The 27,740-nt window shown below is 43.7% G+C and overlaps 1 protein-coding gene across 4 annotated transcripts in view; it reads right to left on the minus strand.

The window, feature by feature from the left end:
* The window catches only part of EPHA5 (EPH receptor A5), a 304,714-nt gene that overhangs the window by 43,371 nt on the left and 233,603 nt on the right, over positions 1 to 27,740 (minus strand). For 2 of the 4 annotated variants that reach the window (XM_077814314.1, XM_077814317.1), the window contains 3 exons: positions 18,060 to 18,125; positions 3,148 to 3,215; positions 663 to 788 (listed from right to left, as the gene is read on the minus strand). In XM_077814314.1, coding sequence (XP_077670440.1) covers positions 663 to 788; positions 3,148 to 3,215; positions 18,060 to 18,125 — 260 coding nt within the window. The remainder of the gene's footprint in view (positions 1 to 662; positions 789 to 3,147; positions 3,216 to 18,059; positions 18,126 to 27,740) is intronic. The other 2 variants (XM_077814318.1, XM_077814319.1) reach the window with 1 other exon arrangement.

A 27,740-nucleotide genomic window follows, 5' to 3' on the forward strand; every position in this document is an offset into this window, starting at 1 on the left:
TTAGATTGTTATATATAAAAGGTTTGAAGTGGGCAGTTAAGGGTAGCGGACAGTCTGGTGTGCTAAAAATTGTGGTCATGAGACATAAAACTAGTGTCCTTGTTAAGTCCGTGGTCTTTGGTGTCTAGCAGAGTTACGAAATTAAGTTCCCAGGACTGTCTTTTTGAGATGTTGTGCAGGTTTCCTTTGAAGATGTGTACTGAAATATAAGATATGGAGCTTTGTGAAAAGTGTTTGCCCACGGGCATTTTTGTCTTTTCTATCACTATGCTCTCAGATGAACTCACATAAAAAATGATAGGAAAAAAACCCAAAACCACCTCACCTGTCTTGTCTCTCTCATATCCTGGGATCAATATGCCCATAGCAATGCGGCAGACAACATTGGAAAGTGTGTTTCCTACACCACAATTCATTCTCAGAGTTCTTCTCTGAACCCGTTCCCATTTTTCAACAACCTTTTTAAAGCATGGACCCCAGAACTGGACATGGTATTCCAGTAGTGGTCTCACACATACCGTATACTAAGGTAACCACTCACAATGGGCATACACAATACAAATATTTGACCGGCCTGTTCTGTGATTTTGAACAGCAATACGATAAGCTCCTCCAGGATGTTAATGGCAGTTAGAAGATGGTCATTAAACATAGCTCCATACCAGCTCCGATAACTCTTTCAATTGTTATGCATGAAGCTTCAATTTCCTTGGCAAATTCATGGACGGCTTGATTGGGGTCTTCATAGGTATGTGGGTCAATATAAGTCCTTACTCCTGGCAATTTAACTGTAAACATAAATTAAAATGTAAATGGCACAAGTAGAGATGGTTGAGGATAACACTAAGTTTGTCTTTTGTGCTGACTTTACTCACACTGGAGAACACTGTCAAAGAAAACCGATTTTCATGCAAAATTGAATACCTGAACACTTTTTTAATACTTTGTATCTTGAAAAGCAAGGCAGGTAAGCACTACCGGAAAAATGTTACATTGCATTATTTAAGAAGAATATGGTACACACATAACTTTCCTTATTGCATTCAAAACCACGGGGTGTTGTTCAGCTAAAATGATATACAGACTTATAGGCTATATACGTGCTGGCTGGAGCAGTGGCTAGAGTGTTAGAATTGAGTTAGTAGATCTGGGTTCAGTCCCCTGCACCGCCACAGACCCCCTGTGTGACTCGGGCCAATCATTTAGGGACAGATTTTTGAAGAGACAAGGTGGGTGAGGTAATGTCTTTTATTGGACCAACTTCTGTTGGTGAGAGAGACAAGCTTTCAAGGTTACACAGAGCTCTTCGGGTCTTCTCTCACCCCTGAAGGAGAGCTCTGTGTGAGCTCGAAAGCTTGTCTCTCTCACCAACAGAAGTTGGTCCAATAAAAGATATTATCTCACCCTCCTTGTCTTGCTAATATCCTGGGACCAACACGGCTACAGCAACACTGCATGTAACAGATTTTTGAAGGTATTTAGGCTCTGCTGTGCTCCGTGTTGCAAAATCTAACTGATTTAGGAGCCTAACTCTCATTTTCAAAAGGTGTTTAGACCTTCAGGAGCCAACATCCCACTGACAGTCTATGGCATTTAGACTCCTAAGTGCTTAAATCACTTTTGAAAAATGAGATGTAGGTTTCTAAATCCATTAGGCATTGCAATGTTGAGCACAGCAATGCTTAATTACCTTTACAAAACTGGATCTTATTCTCAGATCCCCATGTATAAAACTTGAAAATACTGCCCCACCTCACAGGTATGTTATGACATTAAAACTCTGTGAGGTGCTCAATGCTATGGAATAAGGACCATAGTGAGAAGACAGCCTAGGTGGACAACCCAGCCATGCAAAAGGTGGACTGAATGTAAAAGGCCAGAAGGGAAGAAATATGAAGGATCAGATTTTCAAAAGAGCTCAGTTCCCATTTAGACACATGGGGGGAGACTTCTTCCCCTGACTGATTTGTGCTCCTAATCTTTGAAAATCTCCTCTCTAATTGAGAACAACAGGAGTTGCTGAGTCCGTTTGAAAATCTGGCCCAAAGAAACCATCACCCTCAGCCTGTGGAGCTGCAATGATTTACGCCTATCACCTAATCAACTACATTAGTTCAAATAGTGTTATCATGAATTAGAAACTGCCCAGATCACATGTTTGCAATACAACACACCTTCAGGGTTGCACTCCTATGTAATAATAATAATAAAGAAAATCAATAATAGGCTTTTTCCATGGGACTGAGGAGTGGGAAGGTACTTTCACAAGAATTGTTGTTATTATTATTTGAGAAGCATTGAAGCTACTGGCAGAGTAACTACTCATCAGTTTGAGTAAGAGGTTCACAGTGCAGTCCTTGAATTGATTGGCTTCCTGCTGCCTGTGTTAAATAGCAATGATAGAGATTTGCATATACTCTAGTGCAGACAAGGTAAAAATGCTTTAGATAAGTAACACCTCCCTCTTTTCATCTATAGATCCCACAGCACTTCACAAAAGTTTTGTAAAGTCTGATCCTAGATTTATAGAAGGGCTACAGTAGTACTTCACATGTTCAAGTCTACCTACAATTGTTAACTAATTAATTCTCACAACACCCTAGTGCAGAAGGAGAAGTATTATACAGCTGGGAAACTGGGCCAGTGAGCTGAGGTGGGCTATGTCCACATTGTTGGCAAAGAGAAAAACCTTCAGGTTCCAAACCTTGTGCTCATTCCTCCAAACTACAAAAGTGCCTGGCGTCAATGGATTAACCAAGCAAGATTAAAAATTGTGTGTGTCATGTAGTAGAGGACTGAGGAAAGCAATAAAATTGTTGAAATATTACTGACTAAAAAGGGAAGTTATAATTAAACCACTCATTTGGGCCTCAATCCTGCAAAGATTTATGCATATGCTTAACTTTACACACACGAGTACTCCCATTGAAGTCAATCGGGACTATTTTATGCATAAAGTTAGCCATGTTCTTAAGTCTTTGCAGGATCGGGGCCTTATTGCATAACAGAATCAACTGATTCTACTGGATACCAACTGACCATTTGCTGAAGAAATCTCAATTGTTATTCATTATTCTTAGTACCATGCAAAGCCAGAAATAGGAGCTGAGTCACAAATGCATATATGTATTTTAAGTCTTCCCTTACTATGGCCATTATGAAAGTGCATCTTTTCTTCTTCTGGATCTTGTTTAGCTTTGCTGTATCCACATCGCCTGGAACAGAATAAGCGTCGATCAATCAGATATCCGAAACCATTTCATTAAGTCACTCACATGAAGCACAAGAACCCAGAACAGATTCACAGGGAGCCAACATACCTAAGTCTATCTGCAGAAATGGTATGCCAGTGTTATGTCATCAAAATATTCCCCTTTGTCTTTTATTTATTGAGAAGGAGGTTTTTTGAATTTGTCAGAGGGACACTCCCTTGCGCTTAGCAGCAGTAGATCTCAAAATGCTTTACAAAGGAGAGCAGTATCACTATCCCCATTTCACAGATGGGGAAACTGAGGCACAGAGTAGTGTAATGATTTGCCCAGGGTCACCCAGCAGGCCAGTGGCAGAGCCAGGAATAGAATGTTATTCTCCTGAGTCCCAACGCTGTGCACTAGCCACTAGGCCACAGTGCCTCCATCTACAAGGCCCACTGACTTTCAATTGGAAGTGTGCCCCTAAATCCTTTGGTTTTTTTTAAAAATCCCAGCTGAAAATATTGTTAATTTTTGCTATTATTAAAAAGAAAGGGATAAGGAGGAACAGGAAAGACAATTGGCAGGAATGTGATAAAACCCAACAATCATGGTTAGCATTTATACAGCACTTTTAGATCTCAGACTCTTTATAAGGGAGACCAGCTGCCGTTATCTCCATCTTACAGATAGGCCAAAAGGAGGGAGCACAAAGTGAATGGGACTTGTCCAGCGGACCCTCGCCACCCTCACAGATTGTTCATGCAGTCCCAGAACTTAAGTGTGTTTTCTGGGCAGCTCCAGCCTTTATGCATGGGCACCATCACACACGCATTCCCTTCTTGGCGTGTTAGTCACCTGACCCGGACGAATCCTGAGATTAGTGCTTGGCTGCTTCTGCCTCGGCATGACCACCACTTGCTTGTGCGGCTCCCCCTCCCTCTCGCTGGCGCTCTGGGATTACGTGGATACCTCAGCTGCTGCCGTTACGGAGATGGAATCAATGGAGCGCGACATGGGCACAAGGGTGCGTGGTGGATGACAGGATCAGGGCAAATATGTATTCTGAACATACAATATCTAGCTGGTACCAGAGTTTTTCAAACTCATCACCTATGAACCAAGGATCTTATCCGTGTGGGTGGGATCCTCCCTATAAAAATCTGCCTGTAAGGTGGCGTACAGGCTGCAGGAGGAAGGAAGGCTACCTGTACATGGCCAGCATGCAGTTGTAGCATCTCTGGCAGGCACCCTGGGTCTCAAACCCATGTAGGAGCCAAGAAAAGCCTTACCCTTTGTACCACCGTACTGCAAGGTTTGATGAGGGAACCGTAGCTAGCACCCCAACTTCCAGAGGCTCCACCCTCTGACTCAGCAGGGTCAGGTGACTAGCAGTGGATTGCTGATTGGACACCACCAGCTATAAAGCTTCCTGTTCCTTTCCCACCCCTTGTCTGAGCAACTAGTTGCTAGCTTGGTCTGCTGATGACGACCAGCCTGCTGAGACCAAGTTCCTGCCTGGTTGCCTGCTCACTCCTGTTTCCTTGCTCTCCAGTTGCTGACTCTGGCGTTGACCCTTGGTGTGACTTCTGGCTCCAGTTTAACCCGCAGGCATGGCTCCTGCCTCTGCCTCTAGCTGTGGCCTATGGCATGACTCCTGACCATGACCCTGACTCTACTTTAGGCTCTGACCTCTAGGTCAGACCGTCCATGTTCTGAGCCCTGACAACCTCTGTAAATGGTTCTTAATAAACAGACAGTTTAGCTTTAGAAACATGGAGTCCTGATATCCTCCAGCACATGACACATGAAACATGGTGGCAGCAGTCAGTCTAGTGAGACCCACAGCGAGATGAACAAGCCAAGAAACCAGCACTCCGAGCAAAACAGCAGCTGTGCTCTCCATGTGGTGTCTCACGAAAGTCAATCTACGTGGTTGCAAGGGTCCAACCCACAGATCCAAAGGCCACATCAGGGCCTAAGAGCATTGTAAGGAGGCTAGTGGGAAAGCACGTTACCCCCGGGAGGTTGGGAGGCAGGGGAAGGAAGGAAGGAGGCCGTGGAGCTCATGGAAACAAAAGGGAGGCAGAGAAGAGAAGATGATAGAGAGGGTTGGAGAAAAGGGATGTTGAGAGACTATGGTTGGAGTGAGCTGAGGGTGGTGGGGCTGGCAGGTGACAGGTGGAGTCTCTAGTAAGCAACGAAGCCCACAGAGCAGAGCACCACCATGGCAATGGTCAGGGAACTGTCACCAGCAGAGAGCAGCTAGCACTGAAATCAGAGGGTAATTTGGTAGCCAGGTGGAAGTCACTGTGACGTGGAGTCCTGGGCAGCAAGGAGCTGCTTTTCCTGGTGCCTTGGCTCTGCTGCTGGCGGTTGCAGCATGAAGCACGTACCAGTGGCAAGGGCCTTTATAACCTTGCACTAGGAAGTGTATGGGGTAGGGTGGTTTTGGGGCAGCCCTGGCTACGTATGTCCAGGGCAGAAGTGACTAGTCTCTCTGATAAGGCCAGAAGCCTCTGCCATTCCCTCCTGGGTCTGCTGATAATGGATATGGGCTGAGGCACTTTCCTGATGATTGGTGGATCTTTATAACCTGCCTTAGGCTGTATGCAGTAGGAAGAGGCCTAAACCCAAGTCTGCAGTCTATCTACTGGTAAACAATATGCTGACATCGTTTTGGAAAACACTGGGCATGCTGCACCAGCCTCATTAAAATATACACTCATCCTGAACTTATTTGTCCTCTTTTATAGGCGAATCAAAATTAACAATTTGTATTTTCCTAAAGATCCACATATTGTCAGTTGTTTATTTTAACATCCAATCATAAGCCACAGGGCATCATCTGGTATTCTCTGGCTAGCTGGCTTAGTTGAGCTTCTGCTAGGGAATTATGGGAGTTTGACTTAGTCTCCAGCAGTTCCCTTGGGCTCCCCAAAGTATCCTAAAAGGCCCTTTGAAATTTCCTAGAATCATCTGCTTAGGGCTACTGTGCCACGAGATGTGAGGCATTAGCGGTGTAGTACAGGAGTAGTGTGGACGTGAGGCAAAACTGAAATGGTCCTTAGCTCAAAACCGCAAGGCAAATCTTGCTTTTGGGCTTACAGTGGTGGCTGTCCACCTATTCAACCAGCAATTGTTCAATTTTCTAGTGTAGACAAGCCTTCCATTTCATAAGAAAGTTAATCAAATCCTGCATTTCTTGCATGCCCCAAACTCCACCCAGTGGGTGAACGCCATACTTCAGTGGGAGTTTTGGGTTCACCAGATCCAGAACAGAGCTGGTTGGAAAATGTTGCATATTTTCCCCACAGAAAATTTAAATTCCTTGTCAAAACTTGAAACACCCCCAAACTGAGTTTTGGTTGCGTGTTGGCAAACCAAAATATTTTCAGTTGGAAACTACCAAAAAATGAAATATTGGTATTGCAAAAAGTTTAATATTTTCACCTGAAAATTGCCCCAAAATGAAGTATTTTTTTATTTTCTAATACAATCTTTTCAGTTCTGTGGATTTCAGTTTTTGGATAAAAAAATTTCAAGGAAGGCAGGCAATTTTCATGAAATTTTTAGTTAATCAAAATCCCAATTATCCGTTCAAAAAAAGGGCCGTTTTCCAACTAGCTTTGTTTTCAGGAAAAGCATGTGTAAACCCTTCTCCTGTTTACCTTTTAAAAGCAAACATGCTCGTTTCTCTGTCAGACTCAAATCTCTCATCTGAATCCTTCATCTGTAAGTACTCTTTCCTAATGCTACCTTTCTCATTAAACGGGGCTCCTGAAAATATAATTGTATGGAGATGCCTACTATAAAATTGGAAATAAAACCTTTAATCCCTCACACAGAGTGATCTAAGAATACATTGGTGCAAAGTGGCTAATGTTTCACTTAGCTAGGGTGATATTCAGAGAGTTATTTTCGGTTGTGGCCATCTCTGGCGTTCTATAACATATGCAGCAGCACGTGAACATATAAAACAGGCTCTGGAACCCCTGAAAGCACCATTAAAACAAGCCTCAACAAAAGGCACCAAGTAAAACTGACGCTGGTGTATGACCGGGTCTCAAGTAATGATTCAGCATTGCTAACAACCCATTATAGGAAACCTGTCCATTACATGTTATCTTCTGTATCTGTCACCAATACGCAGTCTTAACCAGTCCGATAAATAAGCAATAAAACCCCCATTCTTGGCTTAAATTGTACTTCTTCTCGTCTGGAATTTTAACAGGTTTTTTTTTTTACAAGAAAGAGGCATAGTGTTCTTTCTTTATTTCTCCCCACCTTTGTATTGAAATTATATTTGATCTATTCCATCCAAAAATATGTGATTTCAGGATAATCAGTCATGACATGCCTTTCAATATTGATCTTCTCCCACATATGTGTTGTTATTGACAAGTAAAAGTATCCAAATATTCTGTTTTTAAAAGACATGGTGGGGGGGAGCGGCTGACGGGAATGGTTGTTGTATAATTTGATTTTCACATGTGTATTTATGTTTAATATTGATTGTAAAAGATGCAAAGCAAAGATACCTGATGGACTTTCATCAGTGTAATTTGATGGCGGCTGTAGATAATATAGATTGTGTACATCTTTTCTATATCACATATCGTGAAGATATAAAGACATTGTTACCCCCTTCCTCTCCCACTGATCTGAAGAAATTGGACAAGACACTCAGTAAATCTGTAAAGGTCCTGGATCTCCACTGATTTACATCTGCTGAGGATCTGGATCTGTATCAGTATCTTGAAAGCAACGTCCCCCCTGCAATATTATGTCGGTAGGTCCCATCACACGGAAGAGTAAGACCTCAATCATAGCTTGCAGTGTTTTTTAATAAAAGTATAAGAGGGGAAAAAAAGACATTTAGATTTTAAATATTCTTATGGCATCATGTCTGATATAAAACCTACTTCCACACTGGCAAGCAGCTCATAAAATATTTATTGGGCAGATTATAAAAGTGAGGTTGTAAAATGATCCTTATACGGGTTTATAACATAAAGTGGAATGGAAGAAAGATGAAGAATATGATTGGGAAAAGGTGGGACTGAACCACTGAATGTTACCTAGCATAATGTAAGTCACTTCACAAGAGCAAAGACAGAGAGATTATCTCTCTCACTGGGATAACCTGTTTGTCGTCTGTAGTGTCTGTGTTTACGGTATACTTGCTCCTTGACTGAAATATACTGTGTGGTCTGTTCGTTGGGGGACCGTGTGCTGACTCTCTGTGTGCTGAGCCCAGCAGCCTGCTAGGCAAGGCCTAGGGCTACTCAGGAAGACCAGAGCTTTAAAAAGCCCGCTCCTAAGTGACCAGAGGAACTAGCAAACAGAAGCAGGTAACAGGGGTGTTTCGCAAGAGAGTTTAGAGGCAGGAGTCGGGTGGGGGGGGGGCGCTAGATACACTTAATATTCTTTAAACTTAAAGCCAAACACCCCCTGATAAAAACAAAACAAAGGAACAAGCTGCAGGAGTAAACAGATAACGCACCAACAGAGGGGGGGGCTATCCAGTTTATTGTACCCAATGCAGCATGCATGGGCAGGTGGCATATGTGTGCATTTGGTGCAAGGAGCTCCTGGCCCTCAGAGACCGTGTACAGGCTTTGGAGGAGCTGAGGGAGACAGAGAGGTACATAGATGAGACTTTTCGGGACACACTAGAAAGGTCCCACCCCTAGTCTGACAGACTCTATGCTGTTGAGGAGGATGAAAGTCTCAGGAAAAAGAACATCCAACTGGAGCACAGGGAAATTATTCCACAGTTGGGACCCTCCTTCCAGATGATGTCATGGTATTCTCGCGTACTGAGGATACCTTTCCGGGAGAGGGAACTCCAGTTATTAGGAAAAGACAGGTAACAGTTATGAGGGATTTGATTATTAGAAACATAGATAACTGGGTTTGCGATGACCGGGAGAACTGCATGGTGACTTGCCTGCCTGGTGCGAAGGTTGCAGATCTCTCAAGATATCTAGATAGACTTATGTGTAGTGCTGGGGAGGAGGCGGTGGTCATGGTACATGTAGGTATCAATAATATAGGAAAGGATAGGAGAGAGGTCCTGGAGGACAAATTTAGGCAAGAAATCGAAGTCCTGGAACACCACGGTTGCACTCTCTAAAAGCTTCCAGTTCCACAGGCAGAATCAGTTAGACAGGCAGCACTGCGGGGTCTCAATGTGTGGATGAGACGATGGTGTAGGGAGGAGGGGGTTTAGATTTATTAGGAACTGGGGAAACTTTTGGGAGCCTATACAGGAAGGATGGGTTCCACCTAAACCAAAATGGAACCAGATTGCTGGCACTTAACATTAAAAAGGTCGTAGAGCAGTTTTTTAAGCTAAGGGCTGGGGGAAAACCAATAGGTGCAGAGGAGCAAGTGGTTCGGACAGAGACATCCCTTAGGGGAGGCTCTATTAATGAAAATTCTTTATGTCCTAGTAAGGAGGAGAGGATGGAAGATGATAAGATACAGGTAGGATCTGATGAGAAACAGTCAAATGAAAAAAAAGAAGTCCCATTCAATTACCTCATGTAATGGCAGACAGCTAAAAAGTGACAAGGTTTTTAAGTGCTCATATACCAATGACAGAAGTCTAAATAATAAGATGGGTGATCTAGAGTGCCTTGTATTAAATGAGGATATTGATATAATAGACATCACAAAAACCTGGTGGAATGAGGATAATCAATGGGACATAGTAATACCAGGGTACCAAATATATTGGAAGGACAGAACAGGTCATACTGGTGGGGGAGAGCCACTATATGTGAAAGAAAGCATAGATCAAATGAAATAAACATCTTAAATGAACCAAACTGTACCATAGAATCTCTATGGATAGTAATTCCATAGAATAAGACTATAATGGTAGGGATATACTACCTACCACGTGACCAGGATGGTGAAAGTGACTGTGAAATACTCAGGGAGATTAGAGGGGCTATTAAAATAAAAAAAACCTCAATAATAATGGGGGATTTCAACTATCCCCATATTGATGGGGAACATGTCACCTCAGGACGGGATGCAGAGATAAAGTTTCTTGACACCTTAAATGACTGCTCCTTGGAGCAGCTAGTCCTGGAACCCACAAGAGGAGAGACAATTCTTGATTTAGTCCTCAGTGGAGAACAGGATCTGGTCCAAGAGGTGAATATAGCTGGACCGCTTGGTAATAGTGAACATAATATAATTAAATATAACATCCCTGTGGTGGGGGAAACACCACAGCAGCCCAACACTGTAGCATTTAATTTCAGAAAGGGGAACCACACAGAAATGAGGTGGTTAGTTAAACAGAAATTAAAAGGTACAGCGCCAAAATTGAAATCCCTGCAAGCTGCATGGAAACTATTTAAAGACACTATAATATAGGTTCAGCTTAAATGTATACCCCAAATTAAAAAACATAGTAAGAGAACCAAAAAAGTGCCATGTGGCTAAACAACAAGGTAGAAGAAGTAAAAAGGCATCCTTTAAAAAGTGGAAATTAAATCCTAGTGAGGAAAATAGAAGAGAGCATGAACTCTGGCAAATGAAATGTAAAAATATAATTCAGCAGGCCAAAAAAGAATTTGAAGAACAGCTAGCCAATGAGTCAAAAAGTAATAGCAAAAATTTTTTAAGTACATCTGAAGCAGGAAGCCTGCTAAACAACCAGTGGGGCCACTGGACAATCAAGATGCTCAAGGAGCACTCAAGGATGATAAGGCCATTGTGGAGAAAATAAATGAATTCTAGCATCGGTCTTCACGGTTGAGGATGTGAGGGAGATTCCCAAACCTGAGCCATTCTTTTTAGGTGACAGATCTGAGGAACTGTCCCAGATTGAGGTGTCTTTAGAGGCACTTTTGGAACAAATTGATAAACTAAACAGTAATAAGTCACCAGGTTTGTGTGTGTATGGGGGTGGGTTTTTGGAGGGGGGTGAGGGAGTGAGAGAACCTGGATTTGTGCAGGAAATGGCCTAACTTGATTATCATGCACATTGTGTAAAGAGTTGTCACTTTGGATGGGCTATCACCAGCAGGAAAGTGAATTTGTGCGGGGGGGTGGAGGGTGAGAAAACCTGGATTTGTGCTGGAAATGGCCTAACCTGAAGATTACTTTAGATAAGCTATTACCAGCAGGACAGTGGGGTGGGAGGAGGTATTGTTTCATATTCTCTGTGTATATATAAAGTCTGCTGCAGTTTCCACGGTATGCATCTGATGAAGTGAGCTGTAGCTTACGAAAGCTCATGCTCAAATAAATTGGTTAGTCTCTAAGGTGCCACAAGTACTCCTTTTCTTTTTGCGAATACAGACTAACACGGCTGTTACTCTGAAACAGGTCCAGATGGTTCTCAAGGAATTCAAATGTGAAATTGCAGGACTACTAACTGTAATTTGTAACTTATCATTTAAATCGGCTTTTGTACCAAATGACTGGAGGATAGCTAATGTGTTGCCAATTTTTAAAAAGAGTTCCAGAGGTGATCCCGGAAATTACAGGCCAGTAAGTCTGACTTCAGTATCAGGCAAATTGGTTGAAACTATAGTAAAGAACAAAATTGTCTGACACATAGATGAACATAATTTGTTGGGGAAGAGTCAACATAGTTTTTGTAAAGGGAAAACATGCCTCACTAGTCTACTAGAATTCTTTGAGGGACTCAACAAGCATGTAGACAAGGGGGATCCAGTGGATATAGTGTACTTAGATTTTCAGAAAGCCTTTGACAAGGTCCCTCACCAAAGGCTTTTAAGCAAAGTAAGCTGTCATGGGATAAGAGGGAAGGTCCTCTCATGGATTGGTAACTGGTTAAAAGATAGGAAACAAAGGGTAGGAATAAATGGTCAATTTTCAGAATGAAGAGAGATAAATAGTGGTGTCCCCCACGGGTCTGTACTGGGACCAGTCCTAGTTAACACATTCATAAACAATCTGGAAAAGGGGTAAACAGTGAGGTGGCAAAATTTGCAGATGATACAAAACTACTCAAGATAGTTAAGTCCCAGACAGACTCCAAAGAGCTACAAAAGGATCTCTCAAAACTAGGTGACTGGGCAACAAAATGGCAGATGAAATTGAATGTTGATAAATGCAAAGTAATGCATGTTGGAAAACATAATCCCAACTATACATATCAAATGATTGGGTCTAAATTAGCTGTTACCACTCAAGAAAGAGATCTTGGAGTCATTGAGGATAGTTCTCTGAAAACATTCACTCAATGTGCAGCGGCAGTCAAAAAAGTGAACAGAATGTTGGGAATCATTAAGAAAGGGATAGATAATAAGACAGAAAATATCATAATATAAATTCATGGTACACCCACATCTTGAATACTGCCTGCAGATGAGGTCACCCCATCTCAAAAAAGATACATTGGAGTTGGAAAAGGTTCAGAAAAGGGCAATACAAATTATTAGAAGTATGGAACGGCTGCCATATGAGGGACGATTAATAAGACTGGGACTTTTCATCTTGGAAAAAAAATAACTATGTGGGGATATGACTGAGGTCTAAAAAATCATGATTGGTGGGGAGAAAGTAAATAAGGAAGTGTTATTTACTTCTTCTCATAACACAAGAACTGGGGGTTACCAAATGAAATTAATAGGCAGCAGGTTCAAAACCAACAAAAAGAAGTATTTTTTCACACAACACACAGTGAACCTGTGGAACTCCTTGCCAGAGGATATTGTGAAGGCCATGACTATAAAAGGGATAAAAAAAGAACTAGATAAGTTCCTGGAGGTTAGGTCCATCAATGGCTATTAGCCAGAATGGACAGGGATGGTGTCCCTAGCCTCTGTTTGCCAGAAGCTGGGAACGGGCAACAGGGGATGGATTACTTGATGATTACTTATTCTGTTCATTCCCTCTGGGGCACCTGGCATTGGCCACTGTTGGAAGACAGGATACTGGGCTAGATGGACCTTTGGTCTGACCCAGTAAGGCCGTTCTTATGAGATGTCAGGTGAATAATACCTGTCCTTCTTGGATGAAGGGGACACCTGGCCCCTGACCTTGCCCTTTAGGTTCATGCACATCTTCACCTTGTCATGTGTTGTTCGTTATGTGATACCGCATAGGCCTGCAGCCACCCAGAGAGGCACCTAGTGAAAAAAGCATGGGTGTGGGAGAAGGAATTCTTTTTTTGTCATCTTGGTCCTACCACAATGGCCACAATCCAACCTATAATGGAGTCAATGGACAGACTCCCAGTGGGCTGGATCGGGTGCTGTGGGCCCAGGTTCAGCAAAGTCCTTGCACACGTAAAGCTATCCCTGTTCAGCAAAGCACTTCAGCCCATGCCTATGTACTTGGCAGAAGAGGGATGTGACTACTCCCATGTCTCAGGTTAAATGCTTTTCTGAGCCTTAACCACCCTGTGCCGAGTTCCTCTGTCTCCAGGGTTTTGTAAGACTGAGTCAGGGGAGTGTAAAACACCATGGGGTTCATGCAGCTGCCCATACCCACCATGGAAATGGGGAAAAGGAGCAAGAAGAAGGGGGAGAAGGCCATGGAGTTCATAAGAGTGGGTGCTATGCCTCTACGGAATGCCCCCAAAGCATCTCTCCCCAGCAAGCAGGGGATCTGTGAGTGGAATCTGGGGTGACACTGAATCCTTGTCACAGCAACATTAGCTCCAACTTGAACATTCACAGTGTCACTTTCTTTTAAAAGTTGAGATTATTACAGACAGCACCATCTTTCAAGGACACCGGACCCTCGCTAGAACACACGTCTATATAGCACAAATTCGCATATAACCCGGTCGCGGCCATGAATCCCAAATTTAATTACTTTACTTGGAATTCATTTTAACACGGTCCCCACTATAACATGGTCCCCGTGTTAATGCAGTACTGTGCATGGATCCCAAATCCTGCGTTCTAGCGAGGGTCCGGGGTATTTTTCTCTGTAGAGCAGATTATTGTTAGTTAATATTTGTACTGTGGTAACGCCTAAAGGTGACAGTTAGGGATCGGGACTCTGTTGTGGAAGGTACTAGGCACCTATAATAAAAAGACAGTTCCTGTCCCAAAGAGCATACAATATATGGCCTTGATCTTGCAAAGACTTAGGTGCATGCTTAACTTTAGGCACTGACTTGCAGTCAATGTCATCTCCCACTGACTTGGACGGGGCTAGAATTTCACCTTGTCAGTAGTCCCATTGACCTTAATGCATAAGTCTTTGTAGGATTAGGGCCTACGCAATGTTGAGTTGTCATTTTATAAGTGGGTTTTTATTAAGGACCAAGGAATTATTGTGTACACTGGGGTAACGCTCAATTAAAAATCTTTATATAAGATGTTAAGCAACAAACCCAGCCGTATATGTTCCATGGCACTAATGCATTCCACACCCACTGACACAACAGTCGGGGCTTTCTCTGTCTGGTTTTAATCACTTGGCTTTAGCTTGGCAGCTCTGGTTGTACATGGAGATGATCAGTGGAGGGGTTTCCCTGCTTATGTGACAATAACTTTATGCTGGGCTAAACACACCCAGAGATTGAAAGGCCAGAGAAAATCTTTGCTCCACTGAGGTCAATGGCAAAACTCCCTGGTGTTTAGAAGCCCCTGATGTAGTTATTACCTTAAAAACACAGAGGACCCTCTCATTATTATTATTATTCATCCTTGTCTAAAATGCATGCTCCTCCGACTGAAAGGTGCTCTCCATCTTCCCATCCACCTTCCTCCTTTCCGTCTTGCATTCACCCCATCCCTTGGGAGGAGCACCCACAAGAAGTCATTTTTGTTCTACTGGGTTAGATTCCCAGCTGGTGTCACGTGATTTAGTTCACACCAGCTGAGAATCTGGCCCATTACATGTCCTCTGAAGCCCCCCCTGCATACTGCTCTAGAAGTGCTCCCGCCTGGATAGTGGCATCAGAAAAGGACATTAGTTGTTTCTCAGTTCTAGAGGGTGGCTAGACTGTGGGGCTAAGAAATGGCACAGTTTGATGTGTGGCTCAACTCATTCACAGAGCAAATACACAGCTTTCCCTGGAAGTGGTGGCTGTCTGAAGCATAGGGCAAATTTCTCCAGGTTTTCACTACCCCAACCTGGTGCACTTTGTAAACTTCAATAACCATACCTGAAAGGGTGTCTGTGCTGTGCTCTGCTGCTAACAGCTGCAGACTCATGGGCTTTCTCAGCAATTTTCCCACCCGAATTGGCCCACTCTGTGCTGTACTATTCTGTATTTGACCTCAGATTGACTGGGAAGTCTTACAAAGGAAGTTTTGAAAATACAGCAGATGTATTTTTAGCTTTTATTCTTTCCCTCTCATTGCTTTGGATGGCTCTTTGCCTTCCGCAAGAACAACTAAAAATAATTTAAACAAGAGACCGTTTCCCTCCCCTCCTTGGCAGGAAGCGGACTCTGAAGTGATCTCTTGTCAATCTCTTTAAAGAGGCTGCCCTGCCTTCCTTTAGCACGGTTGATAGTATCTGTGCCTGGAAGCCACTTCTCCCATTGTCTCCTTTGCTGCTACATTATTCTCCCTACAGTGCAATAGTAAACTTAGGGATGATTTAGAGACAGCACTTTCCATCTCAGCCAGTCTCTCCTCTATATCTCGTGCCCTTCTTTCTTTTTTTCCTCCCTCCCATATATTTTGGTAAATAAAATGGGCACGATCATTCTGATTTCCTGGGCTCTTGAGCACCTTCTACCCTTCTGAATAGGCATGTCCAGAGCTTCCAGTCACTGGCAACCCTTCATTTTACGCCTCATTGAGGAAATCAGGGCTCAAAGCATAAAGTAATAATGCCTGCATTTCTGCAGTACCTGGTACAGATGGGCCATCAACCTATTGGAATCTTTCTTTTGACATCATCATGGCAAAACAGACTAGTTCAAACAATAACTAAATATACCCACAGGACATGTGGCAGCCAAACACTTCAGACTGAGCTGCTGAGTCCAATATTTCGTTGCCAAGCATTCAAGAATCATAAGGCTTCATCAAAAATTATGATGTGTTAAAAAAATAATACAACTGGGGTTCTTTATATTTCCCTTTTGGTTTTTGAGCCTGTCAGACTCATGTTTTCAAGCTTTGCACTGCAACCAAGAGGGCTAGGAAAGCTAAGAGTCTCACATAATCACAAAAAGAAAAGGAGGAATTGTGGCACCTTAGAGACTAACCAATTTATTTGAGCATAAGCTTTCATGAGCTGCAGCTTACTGCATCCAATGAAGTGAGCTGTAGCTCACGAAAGCTTATGCTCAAATAAATTGGTTAGTCTCTAAGGTGCCACAAGTCCTCCTTTTCTTTTTGCGGATACAGACTAACACGGCTGCTACTCTGAAACCTCACATAATCACATGACTCCAGGAGCTGGGGCTTTAAGAAAAAACATCCATCATAGATAGACTGGCAATAAATTAATGAGAATCGGCAACAAAACACTTCACAGGTGTTTTCTGTTTCTTGTACCCGTGTAAACTCAATAGACCTGATCCTTTTCTCAAATATGAATATTTGTATTGCCACAAACTGGAATAATTTGTGTTTAAGGAAAATATTAAAAGAACCCACCAAAATCCAGGAGTTTTGGAAGAGCTGTAAACCCTCCTGTCACAGGGCATGAGCCAACTGAGGTCAGATGGAAACTTTCTTGGAGGAATGTTAGCCCATAAATGCTACTGTAGGGTTTTTACACCTTCCCCTGAAGCATCTGGGGTGCCCATGGTCAGAGACAGAATACTGGGCTAGATGGACCATGTGTCTGATCCACTCTGGCAAATCTTATGTCTCACCCAGAAGACTACACAATGACTAAACTGTAGCTCTGCAGAATCTCGATGCTCCCCGGGACAGCTATGTGCATTTCCATTGTGTTTTCACAGCAAGGCCTGGCATGAGCAAAAGCGGGAAGTCTTAGCTCTCTGCTTCAGTTATTTATATCCTATGAACTCAGATGGACACTTCTTGAGTGTGATTTTATGAGTTGCTGTCCAGGCTTAGCCAATTGGGAGCTGTCTGCCTGCACCCCCATCAGCTGATTCAGAAACCTAAAATACAAAGGTGTCAGAGTAACAGCCGTGTTAGTCTGTGTTCGCAAAAAGAAAAGGAGTACTTGTGGCACCTTAGAGACTAACCAATTTATTTGAGCATAAGCTTTCGTGAGATGCATCCGATGTAGTGAGCTGTAGCTCACGAAAGCTTATGCTCAAATAAATTGGTTAGTTTCTAAGGTGCCACAAGTCCTCCTTTTCTAAAATACAAAATAGTTTTTGCTTCTCGAACGATCCAAATCTAATCCAAACATAGTAAAAGCACCGCTCATTTTATCAGTCAGCAGTGTGAGAGACCACATCGGAATGGACATTGCTTATGCAACTTGCAAAGGGATTGGGTAGCTTGTGGGACAGACTACCAGCCCTCAGTACAACGGATCATTGCTAGTAGTGGCATGGCACCGCGGAAAACAACACACACTTCACTTCACTGTCATGCATGCTACATGCCAGGAAACACTGCAACCTTTACCCCTGTCTTTTGGAAACTAACCCCTTAGTGATGATAAGCAGGAAGTGTCCAGCACATGAGTCACATGATCTTTGGTTTTAGGATGACACATGACATTTTTGATATGCTGTCTGGGTCAATTCATCATGAAATAATAGGTCAGATTCTCCATGGGGACCCCGTTCTTTCTGGAGATGTATTATTATGCTTCAGATGAGGCTATTTCCTGTTGTTGAGACAGACAAGCTGAGTGCTGAGCACAGATGAGAAAGCGAATCCAGGCCAATACAAGAAAGAAAGATAAAGCCAGGCTAAGCACAGAAAACATCGAGGTAGGACATCAAATAGAGCAGGTGGGAACACTGACCATATTAGGCTTGGATACGCAACAGCACGCAGGGAAGAAGCCCACCCACAGCCATGATCGCAGGAACTGAAAAGCAAACAAAAAGGCCCAGGATAAGGCATAAATCCCACTGCCCTGGTAATGTGCAAATATACTTGCAGCACTTGCATATGTATGGTATGCATTTGGACCCTGAACAAGTGGGCTTCAAGATTTTCATTGCAGGAGCTATGAAATGGGGAGAGTTTCCTTGAGATATTGTACGGGCCCTGATCCTTTGAAGCATTTAAGCCTGGACTTTATTTGACTGATGTAAACATTGCCACTGGAGGAAGTGGGGCTACCCATGTGCTTAAAGTTAAGTGGGGGCCTGGGATGCAGGTGCTTGCGTGATTTTATCACACAACAACATGTTCAGTCTGATCGTGCAGTTATCTGTTAATATAATGTTCAAAGAGGTATGAACTTGGGTCTTTATTTTGCAGACACTTAGGAACTGTGTACAAGGAGCATTTGTGCACCCCAGCGGGGGTCAGACTTCTAGTCTGTCCCAGCATGCAGTGCACTAGCTGTTCGTGCAGATCCTGGAGGCACACACTAAAACTTCCCTGGTGCACACGGAGGTACTGGAGCACTGTTTGAAAACAGGACTCCAATAATGTGCACTAGGGAACTGTTAGTGCATGCCAGCAGGGTCCACATGGGCCAGTTAGTGTACAGCATGCTGATGCACACTAGAATTAATACCCCAGCTGGTGCTCACTTACATACCGTGTTGACAAGCCAGTACACAAATGCATAACTTTATGTACTCCCATTGACCTCCATGGGACTATTCATGTGAGCAAAGTTATGCACATGCAGGAAGTGTTGGCAGGATTGGGGCTCTATTTGCATGAGTGAATATTCTGGGGTATCCCTTCTCCTTAGTGATTTGCTCAGAATGTGTATTCAAAGGACACTGTGTGAAGCCACAGCTCATTTGAAGAAGATTGGTGAGGAATTATTCCAGGCTAAACGGTTCACCTGGCATCAGTCTATTAGGAGAAGCAGGATGTAACTCTGTCACTAGCACAGAAGATGCCCTTTGTTGCCAAACTCCACATAATATTAAAGTTGTGTATTGCAGAAAAGAATACAGTGCAGGAGAAATAAATAATGGGTCCGAGGTTCGCTGGGGTAAGTCAGTATAGTTCCATTTTCTTTAGCAGAGCTATGCCCAATATTTCTAGCAAAATTATCATAATGTGCACTTCATTTTAAAAAAATATTCCCTCTCCAGATTTTTAAAGTAAAGTCTAATAGAACTTCTTATAAATTTTCTACCAGTAAAACAACTTTCACACAGTGTTGCCAACTCTTGTAATTTTATTATGACGCTCACAATATTTGGTGTTTTTTCTTAAATCCCCAGCTCCTGGAGTCAGGTGATTATGTGAGAATCTCAGCTTTTCATTAAAATAATAAATTTCTAGCTGTCATGGCTATTGACACAACCTTGAAAATGCAAACACTAAGGGTTCAAAAACCAGAAACTAATAAGAAGAACCCAATATTTAAATGATTTTTAGGTCATGACTCACAATTTTTGAACATTTGGAGTAAGCAAGACTAGATAAGACCTATGTAGCCCACTCCAGGCTGTAATAACTGAATGACTCTATCTCGGTCTCTCTCACACTCACACACACACACACTTATTCCACCTTCTACAAAGAAATGAAAACTACCATTCTATAATAGTGTCACTATAGCCAGAATTTTCTGAAGTGTTCAGCAGCCAGAATCGGGATCAGATTTCCAAATCAGTTCAGTTCCCTCTTAGGGCATGTCTACACTGCAATTAAAAACTGGTGGCTGGCCCATGACAGCTCACTCTGGCTCATGGGGCTCGAGCTAAGGGCTGTTTAGTTGTAATGTAGACGTTTGGGCTAGTGCTGAAGTCTGGGCTACAAGACTCTGCAAAATGGGAGGGTCCCAGAGCTTGGGCCGCACCCTGAACCTGAACATCTACACTAAAATTAAAGAGCCCCTTAGCACAAGCCCGTATCCCGAGCCAGCTGGCACAAGGGGATGTCTCATTGTAGTGTAGACACACCTTTAGACATCAAAAAACTGCCTAGATTCTCAAAAGAACCAAGCATGTTAGGTGCTCAATTTTTATGAAAATCTGGCCCTGAGCTCTTCTGAAAATATCGCCCCAACTGCAGATACTGAATACTTGTAACACCCTAAGTTCTTTGGAAAAAATTGCCCCCCATCCCCATTTCAGTGGCGTTGCTCAGGTGTCAGTGAAGGTAGAATTTGTGCCTCAATGTTTTATAGAACTAAAATCTGTAATTTACAGGCAAGTTAAACAGTTATTTTTTTCAAAAAGAAAAGGAGTACTTGTGGCACCTTAGAGACTAACCAATTTATTTGAGCATAAGCTTTCGTGAGCTACAGCTCACTTCATTGGATGCTCATGAAAGCTTATGCTCAAATAAATTGGCTAGTCTCTAAGGTGCCACAAGTCCTCTTTTTCTTTTTGGGAATACAGACCAACACGGCTGCTACTCTGAAACCAGTTTTTTTTTCTAGACCTGTGCTGCACACCATTAAAAAAAAAATAGGAGAATCCAACAGCTCAGAATGGTACGTATACCTTGCAGAACACCCACATCTGTTTTACATGTAAATTAAATTGATTCATGAGAGAACAGAATTAACTCCTTGGTCCTGGACATCAAAATTTCTTGATGGCAAAGAGCACAGATGCTTCCACTAGGGCAGTTAACGCAAAAACAGGTTTCGTGATTGCTGATGTTTACTATAGTACCTATCATCTTGGTGGTGAGGCACTTGAAAGCCAGACAGTAGAGCAGCTGTCTTCTCCATTAGCTGGATCTTCTCACCAGACTTCAGAGGCTGTCTTAGCAGAGCACATTACAGCACACTAGCCTGACAACACAGGCTGAGCTGGCCCTTTAACAGGGCTCTGCAACCTCTCCAGATGGAAGGACTAGAAACAAGGGTCACACAGGAAGCATCTAATGAAGAACCAGGCCTGCTGGGAGAGATAAGGGCAGCCACGGTCCATCAGAAACATTCAGAAAGAGACTCAGGGCCTTGGAGGGAAAGGGTTGAGTGGATGTCACAGGGTTGCTGGTCTCTGTGAACAGATTGAGCCCAGCACCTATGGACTAGAGCAGGTGAGCCTAATCCAGCTAATTAAAGAATGTGGGGCTACACCTGGGCCTATAAAGGGCTGCTAATAGGCAGCTGAGGAAGAAAGAACAAGACAGGCTAAGCCCTGGTCAGCAGACACCACACTGGAGTAGAGCTAACTCCTCTGGTGGGTCCCTAGAGCAAGGGGGCCCAGGGGCTCAAGGAAGGAACCCTGTGGCTCCAAGAGGGGAGCAGAGCTGGAGGAGTCAAGGAAGCTGCCAGGAGTGGAGAGCCAGAGACCCCTGAGTGGGGTGAACTCGAAGCCTGGGGGCCAGGTATTGAGTTAAGACTGCCTTCTGCTTGTCTGTTATAAAAGAATAAACCTTGACTTGGACTGGATGTGGCATCACATGCTTGGAGATGGGGTACAATGGCGGCCCCCTGGTGACAGTGAGTACACCATACAGCGAGACTCTCCTTTGCTCCCAGGCAGGGGCCTTGGGGAGTGCAGATCTGCAGAGAGCAGAAGCCAGCTACAAGGTTGGAGTGCGGGGGCGCTTACTGCCAGAAAGCCCTGGTGGGGACAGGGTGGTGAGCCAGCTAGGAAAGTCAGTTTGAAGTTCCTGGGGTGTTTTCTTTAATGTGATATTAATAAGGACCAGGCTCAGTGTCACCTGTAATCCCAGCTACGTGGGAGGCTGAGGCTGGCAGATCGCTCAGGGGTTCTGGGCTATGGTGCACTATGCCGATCAGGTGTCCGGTACCACTGACAGTCTGGCTGAAGGACGGGCTAGCACAACACAAATGACGTGTTCTGATCAGCATTCTCTCTGTGAGGGCTGATGGACCGATCGATCAAGTGATATTAATAAGCTGGACTCCAAAAGGTGGGAGAGTTATTGAGGAAAACAAGTGCAGAGCAACGTTTTCTTAAGTGGGGAAGCTGAGGTAAGGCCCACTTGATGGTAACACAGGTGTGGATGATCCAAAGCTCCCACTTTGGAGGAATGGCCATTACCTCCTCTCTAGAGGCAGAGGGTAAAAGGCAGTATTTGCCACTGATGCTGTCTGGAAACCCAGGAGCAACAATGGATGCACTAGGGAGAGCCCTGTGAATCTTTTTGGTGGGAGCAGGACATACACACACAGAGACCACCATTAATGTTGCTAGATGCTTCCCCCAGGCAAAAGCATCCCTTCCATCTTGGCTAAGTAAAGCAGCAGTTCTTACGTGCATTAGATGGCGAAACTTATGAACCTCAAGTTTCAGAAAAAGCAAATGCTGTGCTACCAACATACAGCATATCAATATATTACAAACAATTGCATTGTCTAGGCACCAAATGAAGAAAATTGCTCAAGGAATACTTCTGTGTCAGGTGCACCAGTGAGTCCGCCTACTTCATTAATGAGCACATGTATTGCGTCTACCAACCAGAGTGTTATAGCTATTAATCAATACAGCTAGAGTCCTGCAAACTGACAGATAACACAAAGCCTGTTTGTTTTGCACCTTGAATATTTGTGGTGAGCACAGATGCAACTATGAGTGTCTGCTGTACACAGTTCAGGTCCCTCAGAGTTATAGGTTAAGGAATTGATCATGAGAATCAAAAGCGTTGTTCTTAGTTTTAACAAGCTATTCTTCCGAAGCCTACAACTGGAGAAGACAAGAATCTAATGTTAATGGAAGACTTTTTTCTAATATTGTAGCCAGCCCTAAGATGAGGGGTGATTATTTCATATATCTGTATAGCAGAAGGCCAACATGCTAACCTAGCTCCCACTGAGATGATACACTTCTCTCAAACATGAAAGGAACCACATTACATATTGCAAGCTGTTGGGAAAATATGTCCAGCTTGTCTTGTTTCAATACTCAGTTGTATTGCTATCCTTCTAACTTTCCTACTATGGGAATATATGATCCTTTTAGCACTACCTGCTAGGGCTTACCCAGTTTACATGTTCAGACATGTCACCAAGGTTTTTTTACAGTAACTGATAAGAACAAAAGATTGAGCAGATGACGTGTATGCAGTCAGAGAGAGAGAGAACAACTTTATAGGAAAGGCACTGTATTTGAAAAGACCACTTGGAAACATGTGCTTACAGAAAAAGAAATGTCATCTTATGCCTAGGTTATGGGTCTATTACAGGAGTGGGTGGGTGACGTACTATGGCTTCCAATGTGCAGGAGGTCAGAATATATGATCACAATGGTCTCCTAAGGCCTTAAAGTCTATGCGATCCAAATAAGCCCCAAATATTTTTTCCCCTAGACAACAGGCCAAATTCTATACCCCTGGTGTATATCCAGTGGAGTTTATCTTCCATCTTCTCAAAGAGCACCCAACAACGTATTTGAAGCGCTGAGAGATAAATGGCCATGTTCTCTTCCATCCCCTATGCTTTATCCATTCTATAGCCAAGAAGAGACATTGTGAACTCTACAAAGTATTAAGGGTGGGATGTTCAACAGTGTGAACCAATGGCCTAACACTGCTCCCTCCGAGATGAATGGAATCCCCGCTAACTTCAGTGGGAGCAGAGTTAGACTAACGCAAAACATTTTTTACAGTCCTACCCTAAATCTTTATTGCATGAATATCACAGTATTCACTGCATCCCCTCAGCTAACACAGGACTATATGGTGACATCAACTGTTAAGCAGAACTTCCGTGTTGATTTCAGTGAAGAGTTCTGCATGATGTACCTCATGATGGGTGACAACCCCTAACCATGGTTTGCCACATCCTTCCCTCCCACCCTCTTATTAGGAACTTTGAATGAATATGCGACAAGGTTTGGACTTGCTAAATGTGTGCCAACTGTTAGCCATTCTTCAAGGTACTCACACCTGTTCAGTTCCCTGCCTGCTGCCAAAATGACATCCTTACAATCACTACTCTCTCTAGGGGTCGGCCTCTGGGTCTTATTGCTTAATAATGGCCCTGGCCCAAGTGGGGAGCACTCAGCTCACTGTCCAAGCCAGGCAACATGAGCAGAGTGAAGAGTACTTGGATTGGCTGACCCTCTAAATATCCCATTTTCCTAGCTGGGAGCAATGGCCTGTGAAAGGGCAAATAGGCAGAAGGTGGCAGTTAATCCCTGAAAGCAGGTGGCTTCTGCCTGTCTTTTGGGGGTTGCACATCTGTGCACAGCCTTGAGGTATTTCTAAGGCAGGGTGGTTGTTTGTTTTTGTTTTGGTTGCTGGGGTGGCAGAACCGGGTAAGTTGATCAACAAGGTGCCAGAAAGGTTAGTTCTAGGGAGAGACCATTCTTGGAAGGTACAGTCGAGACAATGATCGTGACCTGCAGGCTGGCAAGACCAGGTATCTCGGATTTGGAGAGGCGTTATCTCATCCAGAAGAGTTGGGAGAGTGACCAGAACTCTTCTTTAGTAGGGTGGCTGATCAAAGTTCATTCTACTGATAGTAGCCAAATTCATTCTGAGTGAGAAGGCATTGCCAAAGAGCTGAGTGGCCAGTGGGGTGATGACCTTGGTTTTTAAAGGTGTAGGACAGGATGCTGTAGCTCTTGGATCAGCTTCCATTGACTTAAATGAAAGCAGGATTTCCCTGTTATTGGCTGAGACTCTTGACAAAAGTGAGGGCCTATTCCCACAAAATCTTCTTGTTATCAAGTGTAGCTTGGGGGTGAGGTGTAACGCATTGTACTAGGAAACGGCTATAAATCTTTGGAGGTGATGTCCTACAGGAAAGCGGGCAGAAATATACAGATAAATATGTCCTTTAAAATGCCACCACAAGTCATGACTCATTCCATGAAAATCTGTCACTACTTCTGAAAAGCATTATCTACAAACTGTCTCCCATGTTTCCTACAGAAATATCAAGTAAAATGAACTATTTTAAAACTCCGGCACATACTGTAAAAGTAGTTTTCTCAGTGGAAAAACTCATCTGTTGTGATCTTCCACATCATAGAAGGTTGCAAATCTTGGCTCAGCACCTCCTGTACTCACCCCAAACCTCTCCGCACTGCAAAAGTCGTCGTTTGAAGAGGTGTATATTTGTGACCAGAAACTAGCCCTCTGCAGCTGTGAGGGCTAATATTTAAAAGGCTAAATCAAATGAGGTCAAGGTTGGATAAGCTGCAGAAGCCAACAATTGCCAATACCCAAGTGGCAAAATTGCCTTTGCTTTGCCTTTTGAAGGCTGATTCCTTGCCAAAGGAGAATTTCTATATATGGACAACTGAGGGCAAGGGGCAGTTTTGATTGTTTCAAATGTATCTTTCCGAAGGTCCATAACAGACTCTCTTGGCTTCTTTGGCAGCTCTCTTTAGATGAAAAGGTCAATAATCAGTGGTGCACACATGATACATCTACAGCCCACACTTTAGCTATTTTGAGTGGGATTTTCAAACACGCTCAGTGTTGTTCTAACTCTGCTTCCACTGAACTCAATAAAATCCCATCCCTTTGTTCATGCTATAACGCTATAAACATTTTTACAAATGCCTCTTTACACCCACCTTAAGATTCATAAAGTGTTACAAAGAAGCATTAATGTAAATAAGAATCAAGCCTTGTAGTATCATGTGCTATAAATTATTACGTACACTTATTTATATCTACACACACATACACATGCTAGTCAAGTGAGAGGCTATTTTGGCAGCTCTGTAATTCCTTAAGGGCCAGAGATAGGAGCAACTGAGAGGAGGTGGTGGTAGCAGCTGTGGCTGAATGACCAAAGGAAGGGGGCGGGATCAGAGAGGGTGAGGGGGGCAGAAAAGGGCAGAGGGCCCCAGAGCTGTGGAAGGATAGGCTTCTGCCTCCCTTGCTCCCACTTGGCACCAGTGGGGAAACAGACATAATGAACCAGTGGAGTAGCAAAGGGGTAGCACAGGGCAGCACGGTGGGTCTGCTCAGGGACAATCTGCTGCCGATCTTTGTCTCCTGCTCAGGCGGGTGATGGGGGCCAGCAAGTGACGCTCCCGGGGTAATGAGTTGGGCTGGGAATAGGACCAGACAGGGTGTCTGGGGCCCTGGGAGACCCTAGTCTTGAAGTCAGCTGACATGTATTGGAACCCACCAGGTATTAGGGCCCTTGGAGCCTTAGCATTTGAAGAGCTGGCCTCAGCCATGGTGCACTTGTGCTGTGGTACCAGCCCTTGCTGTCAATAATCCCGGGTAGCGTGCCACGCTACCTGGGATTACTTGACGGCAAGGGCTGGTACCACAGTACTGCAGGAGACCATGGCGGGGGGAGACAATGTTTTCAGTAACTTCTTCACCCTGGGTGACAATGACACATGATGAGCAGCTCTGCATGAATCTTGAAAGGATTCTGAGACATGGAAGTTCCAAAAGGGATTGTTGATTGTTTGGGGGGGGGGTGTTTTTATTTTGTAATTCGTATATTTCAGCCAGTAATGAGAATGCATGCAGTAGCCATTTAAACACTGCTTGGACAGCAAAATTTAGCACAACTGGTAAAATGGCTCAGGTTTTTGAGGAGAGCAGGTAACCATAAGAAACCCATAAGGATAGCAACTAGATATTGTGTAAATCAGTGCTTATGCCTGGCTTCACAGTGGTTTTTCTAAGACAGACCTCTTTCTAACTCATTAAGAACAAAGGTTTAATTTAATGAGCTTCCCTTCTAATTTTCAGGTCGGATTGTTATGCAATTGCTAATAAATTATGCTATGTCACTTTATCAAAATAAAAGAGCAGTTCATTAAAATAATTATCAGACATTTTGCTCAGCAACTCTATGACCTTGTTCAGAGGGCAGATTAGTTGCAAAGAGTTTCCTTGAGCAAGTGGAGCAGGTCTGCAATGCAGCTTAATTGTTTCGGGTAAAGCACACACCGTTTCAAATTCCCAGGAACCTCCCGCTTCAGGAACAAACTGTGTTTCTACAGATGGATGCTGGCCTGCGGAAATGCCACAGTGACTAACGGTTCAGCTGACCTTTGGTTCAGGGCTGGCTGCCAATGGGAAGAGCCAAGCTGTTATTTACATTCACTGGAAAGACAAGAGGAACTGCAGAGACACTGGAAAGCCAATGAAAGGAGGTGTGGACATATCTACCTTAAGGGACCCAGAAGAAAAGAGACTCTACAGCCCTTCAAAATTCCCAGAGGCTGCTCCAGCTGTGGAAGCGATTTCCTATGGACCCTCTGTCCTTCCTCACCTAGTACCAGTTGAGGGATTAGATATTTGTTGAGACCCCTCTCCCGCAATGCTCAAGTCAGATCTCCTTTCCCAGCCTAGCAATTGAGGGAGGTGTTGCCCCCCCAAAATATCCCAACGTGCTCTTTTACACTCATGATTTAACCTGGCTGATTGAAAGCCAGACACAAACACTCTCCATCTGGCAGCTGCATGGGGAGCCCAGTCTACTGTGATTCTCATGGGCTGCACAGCCACAGATAGGGAGCCCAGACAACACTATGAATTGGAAATAGCAGAGCCTGAGGAAAGGAGCTCAGCTGCATCAGCTGTCCTACCCTCCGGCTGCTCTGCTGCTTTTAGCCCCTGACCTAAAGGGTTTTTCCAATGTTGGTGCTGCTGCGGG

This window comes from Eretmochelys imbricata, chromosome 4, assembly GCF_965152235.1.
Source record: "Eretmochelys imbricata isolate rEreImb1 chromosome 4, rEreImb1.hap1, whole genome shotgun sequence".
Taxonomy (NCBI): Eukaryota; Metazoa; Chordata; order Testudines; family Cheloniidae; genus Eretmochelys; species Eretmochelys imbricata.